An 18138-nucleotide genomic window follows, 5' to 3' on the forward strand; every position below is an offset into this window, starting at 1 on the left:
TGAAGACTGAAGTTAAAAAACTGTAACTGATTGACAATTGAAAATCTCATCTCGCTCAAAACATAATGGATTACAGATTTTTAAAACCTTTTAAGAACAGTAGGCTCATTCCCAGTCTTATGTTTGGATTTGCTCCATAAATACATGCAGAGAAACAACATGCAAGCTTTCCAATGGACTATATGTTCTTAAAATGAGTTTTTAAATTTCACCACTAACTTATCATAAGCAGCAAGTAGCCTCAAACCAATCTACATATAACCTTTAGTTGCACAAATCAACCTGTGCTTATTCCTCCCATATTTATTTCCATCTTTCAAGCTAGAGGCAACCATCCCGCCCCTTCACAAAGAATATACTATTGCAGGGAAATATAAATCAAAATGGGGAAAAACCAATCAAAAATAAAGATCCAAGCCATAAAAGAGCTCATCAATGAAAAAAAACAAAACTGAAGAGCCAAGAAATAAAACAATGATTAGAGTATGGACACCACCTGTTTGGTGGTAGAGGATCATCTGGTTTACGGCAAACTAAACTGCAGATTGCTGGGTTTTCACAGCTATTTGCAACTTATCCAGAAGCAACCAGCCTACTTGTAGAAAATCTGCCAACATGCCAGAGTATATGAAAAGACAGAGATAAAAACAAAAAAAACTGCGGATGCTGGAAATCCAAAACAAAAACAGAATTACCTGGAAAAACTCAACAGGTCTGGCAGCATCGGGGGAGAAGAAAAGAGTTGACGTTTCGAGTCCTCATGACCCTTCCACAGAACTGTGGAACTCACCTGGCACGGGAGAGACCTTCATCGCGTTTCTGCCAGGGAAAGAGCAATGGCTATAACCAGTCAAACCCCTTACCATAGGGTACCTAACACCATCCGAGTCATGGTGAAGGGCAGCGAGCAAGGAACAGGAATGGATAGGACCTTCTTCACCAAGAGGATCCTACTCAAGCTGTGTGGTTTCGAGGCTGCGGAGATCTACTGCCTACAAGATTTCCCCAGCGCTGGTTTCTTTGATGTGACCTTCAAGCAAGTGGCAGCTTGTGTCAAACGCTTGAAGGTGTTTGAGGAAAAGAAAGACCTGCCAGAAATGAAGATCCTGACGGCAGAGCCGCTCTTTGTTCTACCGTTGCATCGTGAACGGGTTGCGACGGTGCATCTGTACAACCCCTACGTCCCTGTCGCTGACGTGCTCACCTTCCTTACCAGGTACTTCAATAAGGTTGGGAGCTGCACTGAAGTTAAAGATAATTTGGGGATCTGGACATGTAAACGCCAGGTTAAGGTAACACTCAAGACCGATGGTAAGGGAGCCGTTTTCCACCCCCCTTCCAGATTCGCTATCGGGGGAAGCTGTGGGTACCTTGTCTACACTGGGCAACCCAAACTTTGTCGCTCATGCGGCAAGTCTGGTCATGTGGCGGCCAACTGCAGCGCCGTCCTCTGCAAGAACTGCAAAAAGGAAGGGCACCAGACAAAAGATTGTAAACAGGCTAAGTGCTGCAACCTGTGTGGCGAGGCAAGTCACCTCTACAAGACCTGCCCCAAACGTTGCCGTACTTATGCACAGGCAGCCGAAGCCAACGAGGGGGAAGCAGAAGAAATGCCTCGTGTCACTCCAACCACCAAGGCCCCCAGGGAGAACAACGGGACAAAGGAGAACACAGAGAGAGACAAGGTGGAGGAAAAGATTGGGGCAACAGACAGCCAATCAACAGCACTGCTCACTGAACCTCCCACTCCTCAGGAGAGCGAATCAACGGAGGAGGAGGAGGCAGCAGTGGGAAAGCAGCAGGGGGAGTGGCAGCTGGTGAAGAGAGCCAAAAGGAAGAAGGGGCTAAAAAGAAACCAAGCCACTTCCCAGACAAGAGTCAAGAGGCGTCTCCTATCCGACACGGATAACAAGAGCAGCAGCTCTTCGGACGAAGAAGTGCCAGGGCAGCGCCAACAGAAGAAGCAGCAAAACGCTAGGGAGTTGGAGGATGAGACACCCAAGCTCCAGAACATTGGAGACAATGAGGAGACCAGCGCACCCCAACTTGGCCCACAACCCAAAGAGGCCAGTGCACCACAACCCCAGGAATCTGGGAGCAGTGAGGCGCTCAGTGCACCCCAGCTCCAGGAAGCCGGGAGCAGCAACGCCCCAGAGGGGGAGAGGATTGGAGAAGCTTCTCCAACAGAGGACATTTCAAACCCCACTCTCTGCACGGATCCCCAGATGCCACTCGAGCAGAACATCTCCAATGGGGAGGCTCAGGACGCTTTCCTCAGCCCATCCCAAGTGAAGCAATTTGAGTACACCACGGGCATGAAGGAACTCTCAGAGACAACAGGTTTGGTAAGAGACTAACTGCTTTAAAATGGGTGTAAAGATTGTATCCATAAATGCGCGTAGCATTAAATCTACTACGCGATGTGTTGCGACCTTGGACTACCCTGCCAAGGTCAAAGCTGACCTGTTGTTTCTGCAGGAGTGTGCGATACCGCACCTCAGCTCCTACAGGCAATGTTCACGATGGTGGTCCCATGGGCCATCGATCTGGTCGGGAGGAAACGACTCTCGTTCCTCCGGCCTGGGGATTCTGCTGCGGGGAGGCAGCTTCACTGTCTCCCAGGTTAAGGAGGTGGTGGGCGGGCGCCTCCTCGTAGCAGACGTAATGTATAAGAATGCTCCAGTCCGGTTAATTAACGTCTACTCCCCGTCACAAGCGGCTGAGCGGCTGGGTGTTTTTCAGCAGCTCCCACTGCTGCTGGCAACCTCCAGGCCGGTCATTCTGGGCGGTGACTTCAACTGCATCATCGATACGGCTGGACTGTCCAGCAGGGCTGACAGCAGATTGGATGCTACATCCAGATCCCTGATGGAAACAGTAAAGGATGCCAAGCTGCACGACGTCTTCAGCAACCCTGCAGACGGAGCGCAGCGTAGATACAGAGATAAAAACAAAAAAACTGCGGATGCTGGAAATCCAAAACAAAAACAGAATTACCTGGAAAAACTCAGCAGGTCTGGCAGCATCGGCGGAGAAGAAAAGAGTTGACGTTTCGAGTCCTCATGACCCTTCGACAGAACTTGAGTTCTGTCGAAGGGTCATGAGGACTCGAAACGTCAACTCTTTTCTTCTCCGCCGATGCTGCCAGACCTGCTGAGTTTTTCCAGGTAATTCTGTTTTTGTTGTGCAGCGTAGATACACCTGGTCGCAGCCTGACGGGTCCGTCTGTTCCAGGATAGATTTCCTGTTTGTGTCCCGTGCATTCACAGTCAGATCCACCGACGTCAAGCCAGTGTTCTTCTCTGACCACTGCCTCCTACTGGCTGACTGTCACTTAGAGAAGGACCAGAGGGTTGGCAGGGGGGCATGGAAGCTAAACGTGCAACTGCTGACCCCAGAGAACATTGAGGAGCTCAAGAGGGATTACAAAGGTTGGAGAACCATGAAACCCCACTTTGAGTCACTGACACACTGGTGGAAAGCGATCAAGGGAAACATCAAGAGATTTTTTGTCCTCAAAGGCACCCAGAAAGCTAGAAAGGAACAGAGGGAAATGTCCCTACTCCAGAAAAACATGCAGAACCTGCTCTGGCTGTGGTGGATGGGGGTCGATATCAAGGAGGAACTCCAAGAGGTGAAGAGCCAGCAAGCCTCGCTCTTTGCCTCGGAGGCCTCCAAGATCATCTTCTGTTCCAGAGTCTGCTCCGTGGAGCAGGATGAGACGTGCTCACGTTTCTTCTTCCAAAAGGTACACAGAGAGAGCTCAGCAGCCTGAAGGAAGAAGACGGCTCAGTAAAGTCATTGCAATCTGACATTTTGAGGATTAGCAAATCCTTCTATGCCGGATTATATGACGTGAAGCCCACAGACAGCACGGCCTCCCAGTCCTTCCTGTCCTCTATCACGGAGGTCTTAGATGACAGTACACGGGAGAGTCTGGACAAAGCGCTAACTCCTGACGAACTGACTGAGGCCCTTGAGTCCTTCGAGAAGAGTAAAACTCCAGGAAGCGACGGCTTGCCGGCGGAGTTGTATTCGGCTCTGTGGGACTGGATCGGCCCAGACCTGCTAGAAGTGTACGAGAGTATGCTCCTGGCCAGCAGTATGTCAGAATCCATGAGGAAAGGCATTATCACCCTCATCTACAAGCACAAGGGGGAAAGGGAGGAAATTAGAAATTGGCAACCCATTTCACTGTTGAATGTGGACTATAAAATTCTGTCCAAGGTCATCGCCAATCGGGTCAAATCCGCTCTGGAATTGGTGATCCACCCTGACCAGACCTGCACTGTGCCAGGCAGGAAGATCTCTGACAGCCTCGTGCTGCTCAGGGAGACGATTGCCTATGTACAGGACAGGGGTGTGGATACCTGCCTCATCAGCCTGGATCAGGAGAAGGCCTTTGACAGAATATCGCACACCTATATGGTGGATGTGCTCTCTAAAATGGGGTTTGGGGAGGGAATTCGCAATTGGATCCAACTGCTCTACACTAACATCAGTAGTGCAGTCTCAATCAATGGGTGGGAATCAGATAGCTTTCCTATTAAATCTGGAGTCAGGCAGGGCTGCCCTCTCTCGCCTGTTCTTTTCGTGTGTTGCACAGAACCCTTTGCTGAGTCCATCAGGAAGGATCCGGGCATAAGAGGAGTGACGATCCCAGGTAGTGGAGGCACTCAGATCAAAGTCTCCCTGTACATGGACGACGTCGCCGTCTTCTGCTCGGATCCGCTGTCGGTGCACAGACTTATCCACATCTGCGACCAGTTCGAACTGGCCTCGGGAGCCAAGGTAAATCGTGGGAAGAGCGAGGCCATGTTCTTTGGGAAATGGGCTGACCGATCCTTTGTCCCCTTCACTGTCAGGGCTGATGGCCTGAAGGTGCTGGGGATATGGTTCGGAGGGACCAGGGCACGCGTTAGAAACTGGAAGGAGCGAGTGTCTATGGTGAAAAGGAAACTGGGCATGTGGGAGCGACGCTCCCTCTCCATTGCGGGTAAGAATCTGGTCATCAGGTGTGAGGCACTCTCGCTGTTGCTGTACGTGGCGCAGGTCTGGCCCATTCCACACTCCTGTGTGGTGCTGATCACCCGAGCCATCTTCCGCTTTATCTGGAGGTCAAAAATGGATTGTGTCCACAGGGACACGATGTACAAGCCTCTAGATAAAGGGGGAAAAAACGTGCCCAACATCGCCCTCATACTGATGGCCACCTTTGTGTGCGGCTGCATCAAGCGGTGCGTAGACCCTCAGTATGCAAACACCAAGTGTCACTACATGCTGAGGTTCTACCTGTCCCCGGTGTTGCGAAGGATGGGTCTGGCCATGATGCCGTGGAACACTCCAAGTAGTTGGACCGTGCCATACCACCTGTCCCTCGTGGGAAAATTTATGCAGAGAAACACCTTCGACCACAAGTCCGTCAGGCAGTGGTCGGCACGTAACGTCTTAAAAGGCCCTGAGGGAAAAGGAGAAGGTGGATCCTGTGGAATGGTTCCCTGAGCAGACTGAAAGTCATTTGGCAGAATGCCTCATCACCAGAACTTTCCAACAAACACCAAGATGTAGCTTGGCTGGTGGTGAGAAAGGCCCTCCCTGTAAGATCCTTCCTACACGCCAGGAGTCTCACCCCCTCTGCACATTGCCCTCGAGGTGGCTGTGGTGGGGAAGAGACCGTTGTTCACCTCCTTGTAGATTGTGTCTTTGCGAAGAAGGTCTGGAGAGAGATGCAGTGGTTTCTGTCGAGATTCATCCCGAGCAGTTCTGTGACAGAGGACTCTGTGCTCTACGGGCTGTTCCCAGGGACACGCACTGAGACAAACATCAACTGCAGTTGGAGGATCATCAACTCGGTAAAAGACGCTCTTTGGTCTGCCCGAAACTTGTTGGTTTTCCAGCGCAAAGAGTTGCAGACTGGCACATTCCAAGGTCCAGGACTACGTGCTGAGGGACACAGTTAAGCTTGGGGCAGCCGCCGCAAAGGTGCAATGGGGAAGGGTCGCTGCCTAAGACCTTTCTGCCACAGTGCACTGGGGGGCTGGGAACTGTAAAGAGCCCCTCAGGCTGTACAGATTAAAATGTATGTCTGCCAATGATTGAAATATTCATTGTTTGTTCTGATACACCTTGTGTTTCATGTTGTAAAAGTTGAACCTGTTTGTATTTTTGTAATGGTGATTTGAAATGCTTCGAAATGTTTTTGAAGATTTATGAATAAAGTATATTTTTGCAAAAAAAAAACAATTTGGATTTTCAAAAAGCAATCACAATAAGCCATCGCACAAGAGCTTATTACTCAAAATTAGAGCTCATGGGATTGGGGGTAATATATTAGCACGGATTGAGGATTGGTTAATGGACAGAAAGCAGAATGTGGGGAAAAAAAACAGGTTATTTTCAGGTTGGCAGGCTGTAGCTGGTGGTGTAAGTTAAGGATCAATGCTGTGACCTCTGCTACTTACAATCTCTATCAGTGATTTAGTTAAGGCAGCTGACTGTAATGTACCCAACCAAGTTTACTGGTGATACAAATTTAGGTATGAAAGCAAGTTGTGAGGAGGACACAAAGATCCTGCAAAGGAATATATAGGTTAATTGAGTGGGCAAGAACATGGCAGATGGAATTTAACACAGAAAGTCATGAAGTTATCAATTTGGTAAAAAAATACAAAATTTTTTTTTTTAAATGGTGAGACACCAGGAAATGTTGGTATTCAGAAGGATCTGGGTGTACTGGTACATGAAGAATCACAGTAAGTTAACCTGCAGGTACAGCAAGCAATAAGGAAAGTAAATGCTATGTTAGTGTTTAATACAAAGAGTTTGGAGTATAAAAGTAAAGATGTCTTACTGTAATTACATAGGGCACTGGTGAGATCACACCTGGAAACTTGTAAACAGTTTTGGTTTCCGCATCCAAGGAACGATGTTCTTGTCTTAGAGGAAGAGTACAATGAAATTTTACTAGATTGCTTCCTGGGACGAGGAGATGGTCCTATGACAGGAGATTAGGTGGACTAGGCCTATATACCCTTGAGTTTAAAAGAATGAGAGATGATCTCATTACAACATATAAAATTCATTTGGAGCTTGACAATTTAGATGCTGAGACAATGGCTGGGGTCTAGAGCTAGGGGTCAGCATCTCAGAATAAGCGGTCAGACATTTTAGGATTGAGGTGAAGAGAAATTTCTTCACTCAAAGGGTTGCCAATCTTCAGAATTCTGTACCCCAGAAAGCTGTGAATGCTTAGTCATTGAGTATATTCAAGACAGAGATCAACAGATTTTTGCGTACTAAGTAAATCCAGGCATATGGAGATAAGGCAGGAAGGTGGAGTTAAGATCAGCCATACTGAATAAGGGGAATGCTAAAAAGACCAGATGATACACTCCTGCTCCTATTTCCAATGTTCTTATGGTTTTAGGATGCTACCTATAAAATGCAACGGGGTAGTGAAATTTTTTTTTTCTCTTCTAATATGGCGGGTGGGTACTTATATCACAGAGTTTATTAAATGAAAAAAGTCCCTTTAAAAACTATTTTTTAAAAGTTACCGTAAGATATCAGCAAATAGATATATGAAAAGCAAAAACTAGGAACACACTTTCCATTACTGATCACTGACTTTATATAATTCATTATAATGGGTGTTACCCAATTCATTTAAATTTTCAGAAGCACTGTCCTATTGCTACTTCCAAAATGTAAATCAAGCAAATTTCCAGAATATCTAATATTACATCCTACAGTATTCATCCTTGACTGGTTGCATTCTTTTCATGGCATTTCTACTTCAGTTGGTGTCTATCCAATATATTCACAGCTCAGGGTACTTTTGTAAAATGCTTATTTCATGAAGCTGTTTGAGCCTCATCAATTTTATACCAACCTCCTCTATTTCACTGCTTGCAAATTAAATTGCATAATTTGCGTATGTACACACTGTCCTTTTTTTAATGCTGTTACGAATGGATAGTGACTTCTCTCAGTCTCTTCTCAGAGGAAACTAGCTCAATACTAAATCTCTCTATTAGATAGGGCAGAGTCCCAAAATTAGCCTTTTTCCAAGCCTTTCCAATGCGCCTTTCTAAGCAAGGTAATCAAAAGTTACTAAAAGATTAAAAATTAAACTTAGAAATGTTTGTTTTTTTATTATTAATCATTCATGGGATGTGGGTGCCATTGGCTAGGCCACCATTTATTGCCCATCCCTAATTGCTCGAAAAGGTGGTGGTGAGCCATCCTTTCGAACCTCTGCAGGCCATGCAATATAGGTACATCCACAGTGCTGTAGGGAAGGGAGTTCCTGGATTTTGAGCAGCAACAGCGAAAGAACGTCGATATAGTTCCAAGTCAGGGTGAGGTGTGGCGTAGAGGGGAACTTGCAGGTGGTGATGTTCTCACTGCAGGAATTCGCCAAGGATCCTTTGACAGCACCTTCCAAACCCACGACCACTACCATCTAGAAGGACAAGGGCAGCAGATAGATGGGAACACCACCACCTGGAAATTCCCCTCCAAGCCACTCACCATCCTGACTTGGAAATATATTGCCTGTCCTTCACTGGCACTGGGTCAAAATCCTTGAACTCCCTTCCTAACAGCACTGTGGGTGAGCCTACGCCTCATGGGCTACACCAGTTCAAAAAAGCAGCTCACCACCACCTTCTCAAGGGCAACTAGGGACGGGCAATAAATGCTGGCCCAGCCAGCGAAGCCCACCTCTTGTGAATGAAGAATTTTTAAAAAACCATGCATCTGCTACTCTTGTCCTTCTAAGTGGTAGAGGCCACCAGTTTGAAGGTGTTATTGAAAAAGCTTTGGTGAGTTCCTGCAGTGCATCTTGTATACAGTACACACTGCTGCCACTGTGCATTGGTGGAGGAGGGGGCAAATTTTAAAGTGGTGGATGGGGTGCCATTCAAGCAGGCTGTTTTCTCCTGGATGTTGTCGAGCTTCTTGACTGTTGTTGGAGCTGCACTCAACCAGGCAAGCAGAGAGTATTCTATCACACTCCCGACTTGAGCCTTGTAGATGGCGGACAGGTTTTGGAGAGTCAGATGAGTTAATCGCCACAGAATTCACAGCCTTTGACCTGCTCTTGTAGCCACAATATTTATATGTATGGTCAAGTTCAGTTTCTGGTCAATGGTAACCCCCAGGATGTTGATAGTAGGGGATTAACTGATGGGAATGCCATTGAATGTCAAGAGGACGTGATTAGATTCATTTTCTTGGACATAATCATTGCCTGGCACTTGTGTAGCCCAAGCCTGAATGTTGACCAGGTCTTGCTGCATATGGGCACGAACTGCAAGTATACACCACTTGAAGCTCTACTACAACCAGTGTTCAACCAATCAAGTTTAACACTACCTCATGTCAGTCGGCAGAATTACTTGATTGTCAATTTCATTAACTATCCTTTAGTTTCTGTGAGAATGAATCTTTGTGGTCCATTACACGATGGTTCAGGCATTGCCTTTGTCAAAGGTTTACTGTGTTTGTGATTGAGTTTGGAGCCAGAAATTGTTTAGTTATACTTGCCATTATAAATAAATTTATTGAACTCGAACTTGAAAAAAAAATGCCTCAAGCCAGGACTTGGAGCAAGATCTAATTTATAAACCCCTGGGAGGATGATCACAGACATACAGCTAGCGATCTTTGCCAACATGCTGAGGGCATCCCTTTTCCTCCTTGTTGTCCTGTACCATTATGGTGCTGTTAACAATCCCAAAAAGCTGGGGTAACGGAATAGCACAGGAGCATATTACTCTAACTGTGTATAGATTAGGACCAACAATAAATGGATTGCTTTGAAAGATGGAAGCTAACTTAGATGAAACAATGCCTATTACCACAGTGAATAAAAGCTGAATTAATTGTGTTTTGTACTAAGAAATATGCCTTGTTAATAAATATTTGAGTTGCAAAAACTTTTGACGTAATGCAGCTATTTGTATTCAATTATCTTCTAGGTCTATCCCAGCAGATATGCAAAAAATAAAAGATTCATTAGAAAAGTGAGTAGTACCAGGACTGAACAGCAAACATTCTTATATTTTTCTAAAAAGTGAGCTAGAACAAGTCCAAATCGTTAATGGAATCTTTGCTGAACAGAAAAAATGAAAAAATAACCAAACATTTAGGTGTAGTCAGCATGGATTTCAGAATGGAAGATCACACTGACCAACCTTATTGAATTTTTTGAGAAAGTAGCAAAGATTAGATTATGATAATGCTGCAGACATAATATACTTCAATTTTCAAAATGTCTTCCACAACACATATTAGACTTATGACTGAGGAACTGGGACTAAAGAACAGAATTAATAGAAAGCAGAGAACAAGGGTTAAATGTATTTACTCAGACTTGTAGAAAGTGAGAAGTCATGTTCCAAATGGATATGTGCTGTGACCACAGCTGTTCAGCATTTAAATAAATAACTTGGTCTCAGAAATCAGAAGTATAACATTAAAGTTTTCAGAGCACAATGTTAGACCAGGCCCCCAGGTTTTTGGTAAGATCCGGCTACGGACCAATAACCTTTTGTTTAAAGTAGACAAAGTTTGAAGTAAAGACACTTGCCCAGTGAATAAAGCCACAAGATTCCATGGGTTTGAACAAACGAAAATAAACTTTACTATGCAAGGTCAGAAAGATAATACAATTTACAATTTCTATCTTATACTCTAACCTTCAGGGTAAATATGCAGTACATGTGAGTTAACAAGCAAACTGTGGTCGAACACACCATGCTGCACAACAAATGGCAGATACTACCAAGACAGAGTCCATGGATTTCTCAACAGTCCACCTAGATATCAGCAAACACTGAGTCAACCATTCTTACTGAAACTCTGTCTATTTCACAAGGAATTCCAGTCTTCGCCTTCAAAGATCTAACCTGGGTATTCTCTCCAAAAGTCATTCCAACTCGGACAGCATCAATGACGGCCCACCTCATGGGGTTTCAATCTCGTCCCAAGATTCTGTTCCCCTGCATTCCTGAGCATGCACTTGAGCACCAACTGACAAGCACAATTTCAGATCTGCAGCTGCACCAAGCAGAACACTGCTGCTCCAAAGGAGTACCTTTATCCCAATGACTTACAGCGTGGAGTCACAAACCTTTGGCTGCTTTCTTCACTTAAAGTTTGCTCTTCGCAGCCCTTTCCTGTTTGGAGTCTATTTCTCTGCTCCTTTCTTATTAACTGAACTGGGATCTTTTCCCGTCACTGTCCCCTTTTTGGGGCTCTTCTTTTGGGACCACTACCTGTCCCCTGCCTTCATTGGCCTTCAATGCTCCCGGTTACCTGACACGAGTTTTCGCACCATTTTTCTTCCTGTACAAGTGCACTGGGTCCAAAGAACGTAAGAATTGTAGAATTCCACATTTGTAGCCCGCTCCCAGTGTGTACATGCACCAAAGCTCCGAGATCCATCAGGAATTGAAGTTCCCAACCTCTGCTCGGAACAAGTACAGTTTTCATAACATTACCAAATTAGGGGTATAGTTAAAACTGAGGTAGACTAACAAAACAAGACGATAAACGTGTACTAATAAAAAGCAAAATACTGCTGGAAATCTGGAAAAAAAAGCAGAAGACGCTGAAAATACTCAGCAGGTCAGGCAACATCTGTGGAAAGAAACAGAGTTAACGTTTCAAGTGAATGACTTCTTGATAAAGTGTCACAAAACTGAAATGTTAACCTTGCTTCTCTCCACAGATGCTGTCTGACCTGCTGAGTATTTTCAGCATTTCCTGTTTTTATTGAAGAATTGGCATGCTAATGGCAAAATAATTTCATTATAGGTAAGTGTAAGGAGGCACCTTTTGGCCTAAGGTGTAAGAAGGCCACAAACTCCTTGGAAAATAAGGGTAGAAGAGCAAAAGGATCTAGGAGTACACATTCATAAATCATTGCTATCGGCAAGAAAAACAGAAAACGCTAAATACTCAGGTCAGACAGTAACAATGGAGAGACAGAGTTAATGTTTCAGGTTATTGACCTTTCGTAAGAACTGGAAGAAGCTAGAGATGTAAGCAAGTGCAGAGGCAGGGAAGGGGAGATAGGTGGAAAGAATATAAGGTCTGTGTTAAGGTTGAAGGTAGGAAGATTAAAGACAGGAAGATTAAATGTCAAAAGCAATGTTGGCGCAAAGCAAAAGGGGTGGCAATGTTACATCTAAAAGATGGATTCAGCCCCAGCCCCACCATAACCCTCGACTCCCTTGCCTAACAAACATCTGTCTTACTCTGCCTTGAATAAATTCAAAGATCCAGTTTCCTCTACTTTCTGGGGAACAGAATTCCACACACCAATGACGCTTTGGGAGAAAAGGTTTCTCCTCATCTATCTTAAAAGGGAGCCCTCTTATTTTTAAACTATGTCCCCTAGTTATAGTCTCCCCTACAAGAGGAAACATCCTCTGGGTATCCACCCTATCAAGTCCCCTCAGGATCTTATATGTTTCCATAAGATCACCTCTCATTCTTCAAAACTCCAACAAGTATAGGCCCAACCTGTTCAACATACGTCATAAGTCCTTCATCCCAGGAATGAGTCCAGTGAAACTCCTCTGAACTGCTTCTAAAGCAATTATATATATTTTTTAAATAAGGAGACCAGTGTGGTCTCAACAAGGCCTTGTACAGCTGCAAGAAAGCTTCCCTACTTTTATATTCCATTCTCTTGCAAAAAAAGACAAAATTTGCTGTACCTGCATGCTAACTTTGTGATTCATGTACCAGGACACCTAGATCCCTTTGTACCACTGAGTTCTGCAATCTTTCTCCATTTAAATAGTACATTTCTTTTCTATTCTGCCTGCCAAAGTGAACAAGTTCACATTTATCCAATTTTGACTCCATCTGCCAAATTTTTGCCTAACCATTTAATCTGTCTATATCCTCTGTAGACTCTCAACCTCTCATGACAGCTTACTTTCCTGCCCATCTTGGCGTTGTTGTCAAATTTAGCTCCAATACATTTGGTCCCTTCATCCAAGTCATTGACATAGTTTGTAAGTAGTTGAGGACTTAGCACAGACCCCTGTGGCACTCCACTAGTTATAGATTGCCAATCCGAAAAAGACCCATTTATCCCTACTCTCTGCTTCCTGTTAGCCAACCAATCCTTTCTCCATGCTAATATGTTACCCCCTACGCCATGTGCTCTTATCTTGTGTAGTAACGTTTCAATGTGGTATTTTATCTAATGTCTTTTGAAAATCCAAGTACACAACATCTATCAGTTATTCTTTATCCACCTTGAATGTTACTTTGTCAAAAAACTCCAACAGGTTTGTTAAATACGATTTCTTTTCATAAAGCCATGTTGGCTCTGCCTGATCAAATCATGATTATGTAAGTATCCTGCTATAACCACCTTAAAAATGGATTATAGCACTTACTCTATGACAGATGTTAGGCTAACAGGCCTATGGTTTAGTTGCCACTTATCAGCTCAAGCCTGAATATTACCCACGTCTTCCTGCATATAGACCCGGCTCCCTAACTCACCATCTCACTGCTGACCCCCCAACTCATGACCTCTGTCGCTCGTTAACCCACCCTTCTCATTGCTCATGACTTACCACCTGCAAGTCGAAGCTGCTACTCCTATCTCCAGAACAGCTGCTCACAGCGAGGGTTCAAGAGAGGCAAGTGGCAAATGGGACAGTCAGCGAACAAGAGGTTCAGAGAGACGAAGGACTGGCTAGAGAAAGCAGCAGAGGTTGCAAGCCTGGAGGGTCAGCAGCAAAAATGTTGGTTAGGGAGCAGGAGAGACCTTGAGCCCGGAGGGCTGGCAGTGAGAGGGGGCGCCAAGGAGCAGCAGAGGCTGCAAACCGGATGGTCACAGCAAGGAGGATGGTCAAGGAGTGGGATGTGGTAAATTGGAGCTTCAGGAAGGAGGATCGGCAGCATGCAGGGTTGGCAGCAAGGAGGCAAGTAGAAAGTTACCATATTTCTTTTACACCTGTATATTTACAGTCATTTTATTTTAAAAGTTATTTCATTTACAAATACAAGAATTTAGCAAAGTAGAATGCTTCAACTCCTGCAGCGACGTCTTGAAACTGAAATGATTGACCTCCAACAATCACAACCATCTTTTTTTGTGCTAGGTGTGACTCCAGTGGGGAGTTTTCTGTCTGATCCCATTTGGCTTCAGTTTTGCTAGGGCTCCTTAATGTCACGCTCAGTCAAATGCTGCCTTGATGTCAAGAACAGTCACTCTCACCTCATCTCTTTAATTTAGCTCTTGTCCACGTTTGGACCAAGGCTGTAATGAGATGGGAGCCGAGTGGCCCTGGTAGAACCCAAACTGGGCATCAGGGGGCAAGTTATTGCTAAGCAAATGTAACTTTATAGCACTGTGAATGACCCTTCCATCATTTGCTGATGCCAGAGTAGATTGATGGGGCGGTAATTGGCCTTTTGGATTTGTCTTGCTCTTTGTGGACAAGACCTACCTGGGCAACTGTCCAATTTGCCAGGTAGATGCCAGTAGCTGTACTGGAACAGCTTGACTAGGAGCACGGCTAGATCTGGAACAAGGTCTTCAGTACTGTTGCTTGAATAGTGTCAGTACCTTTCAGCCATATCTGAATATCACATGGAGTGAATTTACTGAAGACTGGTATCTGTGATGCTGGGGACCTCAGGGGGCAGAGATGGGTCATCCATGCAACACTTTTGATTGAAGATGGCTTCAAATGCTTCAGTCTTATAATTTTGTACTAGTGTTCAAGGATGGGAATGTTTGTGGAACCATCTCCTCCAGTTAGTTGTTTAATTGCCCACAACTATTCACGACTGGATGGGGAAGGGCCGCAGAGCTTAGATCAGTTCTGTTGGTTGTGGGATCACTTAGCTCTGTTTATACCATGCTGCTTCTGCTGTTTGGCAGCTTCACTAGGTTGGCACCTCATTTTTAGCTAAGCTTGGTGCTGCTCTGCCTCCTGCATTCTTGATTGAACTAGGGTTTCTTCCTGAGCTTGGGTGCAATGGTAGAGTAGGGGACATGCCGGGCCATGAAGCTACAGATTGTGGTTGAACACAATTCTGCTTCTCTTTATGGCCCACAGCACTTCTTGGATGCCCAGTTTTGGGTTGCTAGATCTAAAATCCATCGAAATCTATCCCATTTAGTACCTTGGTAGTGTCACACAACGTAATGGAGGGTAACCTCAATATGAAAACAGGACTTTGTCTCCACCTCGACTGTGATGTGATCACTCCTACTATATCATGGACTATCCCCCGCCCACACACACATCCCGCACCCACATCCCCCGTGCACACACACGCACTCTCACTCATTCAACGCACCTTCTTCCCAACTCCGCTCCCCCAACTCACTCACTCACCTGTCCCACTCCCTCTTGCCCCTATTGGTCTAGTTGCCAGTGCCTGCGATGTGAGTTTTATTTATATTCATGGGATATAGGCGTCGCTGGCTGGGCCAGCATTTCTTGCCCATCTCTAATTGCCCTTGAGAACTGAGTGGCTTGCTGGGCCATTTCAGAGGGTATTTAAGAGTCAACCATATTGCTGTGGGTCTGAAGTCACATGTAGGCCAGACCAGGTAAGGACAGCAGATTTTCTTCCCTAAAGGACATTAGTGAACCAGATGGGTTTTTACGACAATCGACAATGGTTTCATGGTCATCACTAGACTTACTGAATTCAAATTTCACCATCAGACTCAGATCCCCAGAGAATTTCCCTGGGTCTCTGGAGTACTAGTCCAGTGACAACATCACTACGCCACTGCCTTTTCAGCTTGGGCTAAAGAGCCCGAACAGGAAACAGACAGGAACAGTAACACAGTAAAGTTTGAAGGCGCCACTCACCTTCCCGGCTCAGCCGCATGGCCTCCCTCTTTTACCCATACTCAGTCAGTGGCTGTTTTACACTTGCCGGCATCCAGATGCTCCAGGCTGGCACCCCAGGCCCACTTGAATACCCTGGTAAAAGTGGCTTCTGATCCTAAAGGGAGTTTGGGCTCACCGGTGAACTCCTCACCCTCCCCCCGCCCCACCCCCACCCCACTTCCTGCTGGCATCATCAATCCAGTGGGTCCAGGATTGCCCAGCTAGCGCCTCCAGACTGGACAGTCTCCTCTCCACAGTCACTATTGCTCCATTGGAGGAAAGCCTGTGATCCTAAACGTGACCTCTGCGAATTTCATCATTGGTTGCAATCCACACTTTGGGAACACCTGGGAATTTATTGCGACATGCCAACTGGCAACTGTGTTACCTTGCATTGGGAGGTCTTGTGGCCTAAGTGGGCCTCATCGCTGCCAGAGCCAGAAGCTCAGGGTTAGAGACCCACTTCAGGACTTGATAGTCACAGATGGTGCATTCATAACACAGCCAAACAAGTTGATTATCAGCCTAAAAATTTTCCTACACGCATATGGCAGGCGATAACAGTGGGAGAGACTCCTGGTCAGCCATGCTTGAAGAAGAGTGGCACCCCTCAAAGCTATAGCTTTTGACTTCAGGCTGGTGACCTGTTTCATAAAAAAATAAGCTATCAACACAGATGAAAGCATATGCTTCGTCTGCCTCATGCGCCTCTAGGTGTGGGAAGAGAATCGAGATCGAGGTTGAGAGTTACCTTGCATTATAACAGTGACGACACTTTAAAAATATTTAATTGGGTTTTGCAAAGCTTGGGGACATTCTTGGGTTGTGAATGGTGCTGCATAACACATTATTTCTTGCTCATTTGATGTTAACTGGAAAAAGTTAAATTTGAAGAAATAATAAGCTTTCAATTTTTGCTAAAATAGCCTACATCCCTCTGCAGATTTAATTATAGAAGTCCTTGAATATAATTAAAATAATTGCCTTCAAAATTGGAGCTTTAATTACTGTAGGTTTTTATGAGTATATGCTCCATGCATAATCTTGTTAAGAGTTTACATTCCTCATTTTAATGAGTTAAATTGCATAGATGGCTTCATTGTTGTAATAAATGTTTTCCGCCATGTGTAGAAGTTTGATATGTCTGTACAGTATGTTGTAGAATTAAATTATGATCACAATTTTACTGCTAAATTTTAAACATTTTGTACTGCATTGACAATCTCTACAGCAAACATTTCAAAGCAGATATTCTACAGCCTTCAATCCTATCACTACTTGCGATTTTTAATATACCATGACATCATGATGACATTTGTGTTCCATTGTATATCACCAGTAACTGATGTGTGTGTTTCACTAGGATATTTTTTGAACCAGAATATAATAAGCTCCTTAATATTATCAGGCAAATTGTCTTGGACCACTTATATGATATCTAATTGTACAGACCGTGAAGCAAATGGATTGCAAGTTTTGGACAGGAAGGAGAATTGGAAAAAATAATTGGTAACTACGGTATGTGCACTTCTCTCTGAAGCCACACAACAGTCAATGTTTGACCCTTTGTTTTATTGCAAATTTTGAAGCTAATAGTTAAAGACAATACCCACCCAATGCCATTGCTTGTTGGGATAGGCTCTGACTCCCCATGACCCTGAACTGGATGAAGCGGTTCTGGAAAAGCGAGTGAGTTACAGCCAATGAAAATCCAACTTTATCTGACAATGCTTACTGCTTCACAAGAAAGTAGTAAGAGTGTGCGTATGTGTGTATATGTGTGTGTGTGGTGGGGGGGTGTACGTAAAATTATTTTTAAATTGTGAATTTGTAGAAAAGAAAAGATGGGGAAAATGTAGAATAACTAGTTAAGAGACAATAGAATGGTGAAAATGTAGGCAAGCAAAATTACTCTGGTCAGTAGATCCTAGTAATGGAGGCATAAGGCCACTGGGAGTGGATGAGATGCAAGTTGGTACTTGGGATGAGGATCCCATATAGGTACATAGCCAGTGAAATAGTGTACCCCTTGGAGTCTGCCCACCTTTTTTCCACCATATCCCTGGGCCGTGGTAGCCCTTTCCAATTTGCCAGATTTTCCATGCTTCCCTTCCTCTCTTTTTTTCTGTTGTAGCTAGTTACACCTGTTCTGGGCCCAACTTTTGTTTCTATTTCACCCCATTTTGCCTTACACCATTATCCCTTTTGGTCATTTAATCACTCCAGTCCTCCACTCACCACAGACCTT

General features: G+C 44.8%; 2 protein-coding genes across 2 annotated transcripts in view; one reads left to right on the forward strand and one right to left on the reverse strand.

The window, feature by feature from the left end:
- The window catches only part of LOC121284863 (activin receptor type-2A), a 181515-nt gene that overhangs the window by 123988 nt on the left and 39389 nt on the right, over positions 1-18138 (reverse strand). The window lies entirely within an intron of this gene.
- LOC121285042 (dolichyl-diphosphooligosaccharide--protein glycosyltransferase subunit 4-like) lies at positions 9642-10032 on the forward strand. Its single transcript, XM_041201167.1, has 2 exons — positions 9642-9751; positions 9984-10032. The coding sequence occupies exons 1-2, from the start codon at positions 9642-9644 to the stop codon at positions 10030-10032; spliced, it is 159 nt and encodes a 52-aa protein (XP_041057101.1).

This window comes from Carcharodon carcharias, chromosome 12 (genome assembly GCF_017639515.1).
Source record: "Carcharodon carcharias isolate sCarCar2 chromosome 12, sCarCar2.pri, whole genome shotgun sequence".
Lineage (NCBI taxonomy): Eukaryota > Metazoa > Chordata > Chondrichthyes > Lamniformes > Lamnidae > Carcharodon > Carcharodon carcharias.

What these genes read in the sequence shown, in the direction of transcription:
- LOC121285042 (XM_041201167.1), top strand. Translation starts at nt 9,642, where the DNA reads ATGATCACAGACATACAGCTAGCGATCTTTGCCAACATGCTGAGGGCA. An exon ending in AACAATCCCAAAAAGCTGGG is followed by an intron (nt 9,752 to 9,983) that starts GTAACGGAATAG and finishes ATTATCTTCTAG; the next exon opens with GTCTATCCCAGCAGATATGC.